The sequence below is a fragment of the Helianthus annuus genome, chromosome 2, assembly GCF_002127325.2.
Source record: "Helianthus annuus cultivar XRQ/B chromosome 2, HanXRQr2.0-SUNRISE, whole genome shotgun sequence".
Classification (NCBI taxonomy): domain Eukaryota; kingdom Viridiplantae; phylum Streptophyta; class Magnoliopsida; order Asterales; family Asteraceae; genus Helianthus; species Helianthus annuus.
In genome coordinates this window covers 153,232,924-153,242,868 of record NC_035434.2, presented here as the reverse complement: position 1 = coordinate 153,242,868, position 9,945 = coordinate 153,232,924, and the positions used below count along the sequence as shown (strand labels likewise).

General features: G+C 35.7%; 1 protein-coding gene across 1 annotated transcript; it reads left to right on the top strand.

Moving 5' to 3' along the window:
• Positions 1-3,516: 3,516 nt before the first annotated feature.
• On the top strand, positions 3,517-4,596 carry LOC110898605. Its single transcript, XM_022145413.1, has one exon. It carries the CDS (start codon positions 3,517-3,519, stop codon positions 4,594-4,596), a length of 1,080 nt encoding a protein of 359 aa, XP_022001105.1.
• The last annotated feature ends 5,349 nt before the right edge of the window (positions 4,597-9,945 follow it).

Here is a 9,945-nt window from a genome sequence, read left to right as displayed (position 1 = left end):
TTTTGTCTGGTTGATAGGACCAAAACGCGGCCAAAGCTCGGCGTTTTGGTCCGGTCAACAGACCCATCAGACACCCGTCAGTCTTTGTCTGGTTAACCGGACCAAAAGACCGCGTTTTGGCCACAGTTCGACACTGCAGGGTGTGCATATAAGGACAAAAAACACCTTTTTTTGGTGTGTAAATAGGCAAAATGGTGTGTAGATGGGTACACCCATTACAAATTTTGAACTTTTATTTAATTTGCATCCACATTTATTCCATTTTGATGCATAAAAAATAAAAATAAAAAAGCTTGGTTTTCCATAATCTGCAAAATTATAAAAAAAAAAATTATTGTAATACGTTTCCAACGATATCGGTGCATTTAACAAATAAATAATATGGATAACGTGTATATAAAATGTGCATTTAACAAATAAATAATATGTATAACGTGTATATAAAATATCAAAATGTATTGATCGTATATCATATCAAAGGATAGCCTACATTTGTGTAACATCACGGTTTATTGATGAAATTGGGTTTTACACAAACGGGTAAATATATTTAAGCTAAGCTGATGTAGTCATAAGGGATATATGAAATTGGTGGAATTCTGCTTCAATGTTCAAGTGAATATGTGTTGACTATTAGGGGGTAGGGGCGTCCATCACTCACTCACAACTTCCAAGCAAGTTCTACCATGTCATCAAGCATTATCCCATCACTAGTGATGGATTTTAGTGGAAATGTCCATCAGTTGTGATGGATTTCCATCACTCACAACCAATTTTTTTTGTTTTTAAATTATAAATTAACAATAAAACACTAAAATTATAAATTTCATTTAAATAAAACCTAAATTACATACTAAAATTAAAAAAAAAAATTAACATTGCAAATAAAATAAACTTAAAAAATCTAAGGCATCTCCCACCCCCACTTTTCACGTATCTCGCGTTTGTGTTGAATTACGATCGTCTTTAACGGTTCGTCGAAATTGTTTTGCGGCTCTAACAAGACTTTTAAATCATTATTTTTTTCTTTTTCTACTTCTTGAACGTCATCTTCATCGTCATCGAGATTTTGTTGTGGTTCGCGGTACGCACGTGCGAATTGTTGGATGAGGGTGTCATCTTCTAGTGGGTCGACATGGTGGGATTGGGTTGGAAACGGTGGAAACGGTTGGGGTTGAAATTGGTGAGGTTGAAATGGTGGAACGAACGGTTGGTTTTGATACGGTTGTGTTTGAAACGGTGGAAATTGTTGGGTTTGAAAGGGTGGAAAAGGTTGGGTTTGAAAATGTGGGATTTGGTCGGGTTCGTCTTGCAAACGAAATCGCGCCGACTCGCCAAGATTCGCTTGAACCTTTGGTCGTATGGGTTTTTTCTCCGAACCCGAACCTCTCTTGCTTGAACCTTCCATCTTTGTACTTTTGGTGTTTGAAAGAAAGAATGATGAGATTGAAAGAAGGTTTGGTAAATAAAAATTATATTGTGGGTGTATATATATTTGGTAAAAAACGGTAACATGCCAACGGTCAAGACCCTCACAACGTTCAACTTTTCAAATTTACAACGCGTTATTAGTTTGATGCGCAATAAAAACGACCAGCGGCGGTGTTTATCTTTTCACGCGTGGTGGGGGTTCACCACCGGGCGCCCCGACCCCTCTTACTGTGGATGTGTGAGGTTCATTGGGGAAAAATAAAAAAGTAGGGAACCAAGGAACACTTTTAAAAATTTAACTTAACATGTTAAAAATTGATTTAAAAAAAATCGGCGCTTTTCCTTATAAATACTTGTAGAAGCATTTTTAATAAAAAAAATCAAAAATTAAAAATATAAAAAAAACATTTAAAAAAGGCTTAAAACTTTTTTACAAAAATGGTTTTTTATTGGAATAGTTTCTACGCATTTTTAGAAAGAAATGCGTTGAAAAAAATTTAAAAAATTGATTTTTAACATGTTAAATTAATTTTATAAGATATATTTTTTAACTGTTTTTTTAATATTTTTTAGTTTTTGATTTTTTTTATTAAAAATGTTTATACATGTATTTATAAGGAAAGGCGTCGAAAAAAATTTAGAAAAAAATTGATTTTTAACATGTTAAGTTGAATTTTTAAGAGTGTTCCCCAGTTCCCTGTTTTTTTAGTATTCCCCAAGGAACCCTCCCCTACTATGGATAATGCTTCGTCTAATAATATCGCAATTCGATTCTCAAAAGTATACTATGAAACTTCTTGTATAACAGAAAAGCTTACGTATTTGTTGCTAATAAGTTGTTTGATGAGACTTGGAAACTAGACTTATGGGTACAAGGAAAGAAAAGTTTGATAAATATTGGAGGAATGATAGAAATTTTAACAAGTACATGTACCTTGACAATAAAAAACAAATCTGATAGTTAAGAAACCAAGCATATCACACATGTGGTGTGAAAACAAGCATCTCATTTATAGTCATTGAATCAAGCAAATAAAAAATAAATAAAAATAATAACCAATCTAATAATAATTCAGCCCCAAAATCACAACCAACAAACAAATTCAAGACGTAATTTTATAAGACATCAAATTTCTAGGATAAAGCATCTAGATGAGAAAACTATCAAAATAGGCACTTTTGTAACCAAACTTAACAAAATAGGCCTTACGTATCTTGAAACCAATAAACAAATTCAATATGTAATTTTGTAAGTTGTCGTTCAAAAAAAAAAAAAAACATGTAATTTTGTAAGACATCAAATTTCTAGGATAAAGCATCTAGATGAGAAAATTATCAAAATAGGCAATTTGGAAACCAAAATTAACAAAATAGGCCTTACGTATCTTGAAACCAATAAACAAATTCAAGATAGGGTGAATCAGAAAGTTAAACTAAAGTGGAAGTCTACTTGTTTTGACGTGTTGATTGAGGAAGAACTGGCTGACTGGATTCCTGATTGTTTGGTGGATATGGAGGAGGAGGATACAGAAGTAGAGGATTTGGCCCCTGAAGATAATTATGATGTAGACGAGGGGTTCGATCTTAACGTGGCACAAGCGGATACTAATAATGTTATTGAAGCAGTGCAAGGTGCTCACGAGGGGATAGAGAACTTTGATAATGTGAAGAAAGGTGTAAAAGACTCGGCTATAAAAAAAAAAAAAGAAAAGGTTTTTGTAGGAAGAAAGGGACTCGTAATAAGTCGGTTTCTCCGGGTGGAAACGATAGACCGAAAAAAAGACAACGTGATGGTGAGGATTTGTTCGATTTAGACCGGTTTATATTTACAGTTAATGAAAGGCAAAATGCCTTGGAGAAGGAGGCATGCTCGGGTCCGGATGTTCTCCATCAACAGGGAGGCAGTAACGAGAATCTTGAAGGGGTGAGCATGGAGGATGCTGGGATGGGAGAAAATGTAGAGGTGACCAAAGAGACGGATGCTACTGTGTCTATGGCTAACAACTTGGGAGTGAAAAACATGGATAAATTTTCTGACATGCTGGCTCAGGTTATTGTCAATGAAGGATTTCAAGGTGTTGATCAATGAATTTCCTCTCTGTTAATATCCGCGGATTGGGTAGTGACGATAAAGGTACTTGGATTCGTAAACTTAGATCTTCTAATGCAATTGGTTTTATCATGCTTCAGGAGACACAATTTGCGTCTCTTGAGGGTTTTGATTCAGGTAGATTCTGGGGGCAAGGAAAATATGAATGTGACTGGGTTGATGCGACTGGCAGGTCGGGTGGGTTGGTTTCTATATGGGATCCGAAGAGGTTTTCGGTTTCTCGTGTGATAAAGAACCGGTTTTTCTTATGCATTCGTGGTGTCTCTAACGATGATGGGAAGGAATTCTCGGTGGTTAATGTTTATGCTCCTCAAAAACTTAGGGATAAGCGTTTATCATGGGCCGAACTTGATGGTATCATTGTTCAAGACAATGCGTTTTGGGTGGTTGCCGGAGATTTTAATTGTGTTCGTGATAGGACCGAAAGACGGAATTCTAAATTTAATGCTTTGGTTTCTAATAAATTTAATGATTTCATTGATAAGGTGCAGATGCATGAGTTCTCTTTAAAAGGGAGGAAGTTCACTTTTGTGACTGGGAATAAGTGCAGCCGAATCGATCGAATGTTCGTGTCATGGAATTTTGTGAATGAATGGCCTAATGCGGAATATCGGGCTCTTGCGAGGGAGGAATCGGATCATTGCCCGTTAGTGTTAAAAATTGAAGCTCGGAATTTTGGACCTAAACCATTTAGGTTCTTTAATTCTTGGCTTCAAAGGGAAGGTCTTAGCGTCTTGGTTGAGAAGGTGTGTTCGGAGGATTTTGGTAATGTCTCGGCTCAGATTGGTTTAATGAGGAAACTTCGATGCTTGAAGTCGAGTATTATAGAGTGGAAGAAGCGCTGGTCGAGTAATGAGGCGGAGGAGGAATATAATTTGAAGGCCGAGGTTCGTGATTTAGATGAGATAGTCGACGATAGGGACTTGACTGAAGCAGAGTTGTGGGTGTTTGATGAAGCTAAGAACCGTAATAGGGGGTTGGACGATTTTAAAAAGAAAGATATTAAACAAAAAGCTCGTATCCGATGGGCGCGGGAGGGGGATGAAAAATACTAGTTTCTTCCATGGTTGTCTCAATATGAGAAGGGTGGTTAACAACATCCCAGGGTTAAATGTAGATGGCAAGTGGATCTTTAAACCCCCGGAAGTGAAAAAAGAAGTTTATAATTTCTTCAGGAATCGGTTTGTTGAGGAAACGGACGTTCGGCCGATGATGGAGGGTTATGGGATCAAAAAACTTTCAGACATTGAAGCCGAGAGCTTGGTGGGTGCGTTTTCTAAAGCGGAAATTAAAGTGGCGGTGTTTGATTGTGGGAGCGATTAGGCTCCGGGCTCCGGGACGGGATGGCTTCAATTTCCGGTTCATTAAGAGGTTTTGGCCTCTTTTTGCTAATGATTTTGTTAAGGTTTTGCAGGAATTCTTTGATACAGGCCATATTAATCGTGGAGTGGGATCTTCCTTTATAACGCTAATTCCTAAAGTTAAAGATCCGGTGGGCCTGAACGAGTACCGCTGTAACGCCCTGCGTTTTCAAACTTCCTACATTTAGAAACCTTACGTGAAATTCTAACTTTGGAAATCTTGTGTTCTTATAACCATTCTTTCATTGTAATCGTTGTAAAATACGGAACTTGCTTCGTAAATAAAACTTGTACATTACACTTTTTACCTAGTTAAATCATGTTTTATTTCATATTTCACCTTGTTACAAGTTAGGGGAAACATTGTTGCATATTATTACACAACTTAATTAACAAAATTACTCATTATAATGTTTTAAAAAAAATAAAAAAATAAAGAAATATGGCAGCCCAATTCAGCAAAATTCAGCCCCATATAGTTGGGTTTTGTGGGCTAGTTTCAAGGTGTAACCCCTTCTAAACACTTCCAAAGCCCAACCCATTGAAACCCTAATCCTTCCCCCTATAAATACCACTTATAACCAGCCTCCCTACCACTTTTGCAACCCTAAAAACTCACAAAACATCCACCAAACCGTAGCTGAAAGCAAGGGTTCGAGTAGATTGACACCCCTTCACGAAAATGAGCATAACTCACTCAATTCTTATCCGATTCACTCGATTCTTTTTCCTACTTGCTTGTATAATCATGGGGTTCGATTCCTAGACTTCTCCTTGGAGAAATCAGACCTGGAAATGCCCCGAAATAGTCCATAAACTTTCTGTTTGTTTTTTATATTCATCAAAAACTTGTTTAAACCTATGCAACTTGTGTCTAACACATCTCATACCTATGTCCTAATGCTTACAACTTATCCCATGGTTGGTTAAGCTTAAAAACAAGGTTGAGACATTTAAAATCAGAGGATTAAACCTCATAAACTTGGTGTTTTGTTTAGGGTTTTTAACCCACAAGTCATGTCAAACTTTGTCTTTGATACATGAGTGATTATGGAACAACTTGGGTTGTCCAAACATACAATCCTCACATGATTTGATGATTTCTCTTAGTTAGTGTGTATATTTCTTATTCTTTATTGTATGTTCATGACCCTCCTTGGTTGTTTTTTTTACATCAAGAGTAGTGGTGAACACATAGAGGTGCCTAAATGGAAGACTTGATCTTCCTACCTCCTACATGACTTCTATGACATTTAGAGGTACCAAATGAAGATTTTAATCTTCTACCTCATGTTTGAACTATTGGACATATATTATATAACCTAAATATATTATTCGAATAATCGAATCTTTGATGATGAACTAGTGTTCATATGTCGGGGTACTAGATTACATCATCCTAGACTATGATAACTTGTCACGATTCTAATGGAACCTTGTTCCATGAAAACATCTAAACTCCTTCGAGTTTCCTAGTGTCAAGAACAAGCATCATATGTACTAAATGATTATTTTCCATGTTATTCTCATATCTTATTTTTATGTTGTTTTAAACACCGAATCTCGACTCTAAACATACTTGAACTTTAACCCTTATACATTCGGACTCTAAATCTCTACTCGTCAACAATTGGATAATCGGAAAACATATGCAAACTTTGTGAGTATACTCGTACTTTTCCCCTTTTTACTTTTACCACTTTTGGGGTGTAACATGTTTACCTATTGAAACTTACACATAAACTTTGTCTAAACACATGAACATTCCTATAACATGCTTGTATATGTGATGGCTTGATACTCTAGATTTGGGTGATTCTTATGTGTTGAACTTATCATTAACTTCGTACGAGCCAAACCTTGACATATGTAGCGCTATAGGATTAACGACCCGCCTCTACTGAAACTTTGGTTATGTCATGAGCAAGTTGCGTTTTCTTGGTTTGATATGTTAGACACATGCCATATTTAATGTTTATCTTGAATCGCATGCTTGCTATGAGGAATTGTTCACACTTTTATCTTATGCTATGTATGTACCAAACTTGTATACTCGCCTTTGCTTTTGCATTGAATTATTTTAAACATGTTACAGGTTGATGAGGACGATGCTAAGAAAAGAAGTAGCGTTGATGCCTAGATACACATATAGACGTTAGGGTTTAATATGTTGTATCAAATTTTGTTATGTTATCATGTTGTTATGTTAAACTTGTTGTATTTGAATTTCTTGTAATGTCGACTATTTGAAGTTATGAAATGAAATGAAATTTGGAATTTCTAAATATTGTCACAAATAGCGTTATGATGTCTCTAGCAATCTTCACACTTCGTCTCATCCCGATGTTTCCGCCATTGGTTGGGGTGTGACAGATTGGTATCAGAGCCATAACTATAGGGAATTAGGAAAAGTAGGAATGCTTTAGCCTAGTCTATAGTTTTAGAACCTTATTCGTATGCTTTGCTTGGACTACTACATGATACTTTATTTGTTACTTATTTATGCTCTTTTAAACATGTATGTTACTCATGTGTAATATTCGACATGTTATTCTTACGCATTAATGCTTGTTTTATTATGTGTTAACACTTGTTTCGTTGTTCGATTCTTTATGTGTTATTCTTGACATATTTCTCTATGTGTTAATACTTGTTTTATTTCATTATTTAAGTATCATCCTTGATATGCTTTCTTATGTGTTTATACTTGTTTGTGTATCTCCTTCGACATACACTTCCCTCATGCATTTTACTCGATTATTCTAAATCCGACAACACTCATATTGTACAAATGAGACGAATTCACCAAAATAGGCGTGAAACCCACAATTTGGTGAACGACTCTCAATCTATCTATTCTTTTTTTTTACACGAGATATCGCGATTAAGCTAGGAGTGAAATCCACATCTTAATGGTAAATCTCAAATTTCAAGTTCTAGTGGACCCTCGTCAACACGTCGAAATTAAATTTTGACCCGACGAGTACCAACCACACTTAGGATACGAAATCGTCAAGTTAGGGGTGAAACCCGCACCTTGTCGACTAGTTCCACTCCTTGGCATTTTTTTTCATAAATCCCGCCAAGTCTCGAAATTTCGATTGATTTGGGACATGTAGTAACCGGAAGGGTAAATACCGTTAACCGACTTGTCGGCGAGAGTATTTTACCTATTAGGCCAAAACATGCTCCTCAAATTCAAAAGACTTTTCGACCACTTTGGTTAGTCAAAGTTCCGTTTTGGAACACTCCAAACTTTGGTCAAACATGTGTTTCTATTGTTCATTTTATACGATGCAATCTTTCAACCTCGAGTTTACCTTTGATTTCTCTTTTCACACGCACAACATATCGAACCTTTTCGATACACTTATATACGCATGATTTTCATATAATTTAAATTCATATTCCTTGTAACAACTAGTGGAGATGTATCATCGAGATTGGAGTGACTTCCTTACCTTGACGATTGACTCCACCCCTCTTCCCTTAAAACGACTTCACCAACGAGTTAGGGGTGATTCCCTTACTTAGGTGACCGTTACCCAAAACTTATCTTTCAAAATATTTTATTATGCAAACCCGATCATGTTTTATACCTAAATCATTTATCATTATTCAAAATACCTACTTATACCGATTTCAAAATACATTGTTTATCAAACGTACTTCTTATTCTACCATCCATTTTCACTCAAATCATATACACGAGATTCTTAATCATGTCTTTACCGTTTTACTACACGAATTTCCAAACCTTACGAAATGCTACCTATCAATTTAATCGGTCTAATGAATCTCTTGCCCATGAACTTCACATCTGATTTATTAACTGAAACACGTTCACATTATATCATCATACTAGAGACTTCCACTCTTAATCGAAATCAAACTAACCTTTCTCAATTACTTATAAGACCTCATAGATGTTATATGACCGTTTACCAAATACTCTTTCCAACATCAATAAATCCTTTGTTAAAATTATTTTTAAACAATCACTAAGTTCTTTTACTAAATTTCTTTTCTAAGGGTCGACGTTTTCACAAGAACTTTCAAAGTCCAAAATTTTCATGTTTTGATGCAAATGAAACAAACCCGTTATTTAAAAAAAAAAAAAAAAAAAAAAAACCTTCTCTACAACGCTTAACTCGTCATCCAAATTTCAAAACACGTGGGCTAGAAGACTTCATGCGGACCGACAATTTTCAACATACGTGAACTCCTTTTTTTTAAACAAAAGTAGCATTTCAATTATTACAAAATACGTTAAGCATGACCAATGAGTACTTTATGTTCCTTTACATATACAAACTATATTCTACCTTTCAAACCAAGCTCAATCTAATTTTGATTCGACAAAGTCAACGTTTTGTTTAAACAACTATACATGCACATCATCATACACATTTTAGTCGATATCTCGCGATAACATCATTTATATCGTTCGTATCTACATACTTAACCTTTTTTTTTCTCTACAATGTCTCAACGTACACCATATACGCAATATTTATTTTTCATACCTACACCTATGTTCATACGTTTTATGCTTGTACTCATACACATACTACTTATACGTTTTTACGCTTCTGCTTGTACACATACTACTTACACGTTTTATGTTTATGCTCATACATACACGCGTATTCATACTTAAACTTATGCTCATACTTTCATCCTTACTCATGATTCGTACATTCGTACCTATACGCGAGCGTAATCCGAGGGATTCGCTTACGTGGGTCCCATACATGCTTAAACATAAACATGCTTACATACGACATTCTTCTACGTACACATTCTTATTTTCAAATTCATGTATACCTTGATTCATACATAACTAGTACAAGCTATGTGGATCATGCGACAATCAGTATAATCGCGGGTGCACACGGGATTATAGTGATAGGCGTATGAGAACCATAGAGTGTACTACTGTGTATGGTAAGACACGGAACGTAACATGACCCCAAGTAACGAAACGGACGTAATGTGGTTAAAACATGGTGGATACGCCGCTGGTACTTCCTATATATAAGT

Coding starts and splice junctions, on each gene's coding strand:
- LOC110898605 (XM_022145413.1), top strand. CDS start 3,517: ATGAATTTCCTCTCTGTTAATATCCGCGGATTGGGTAGTGACGATAAA.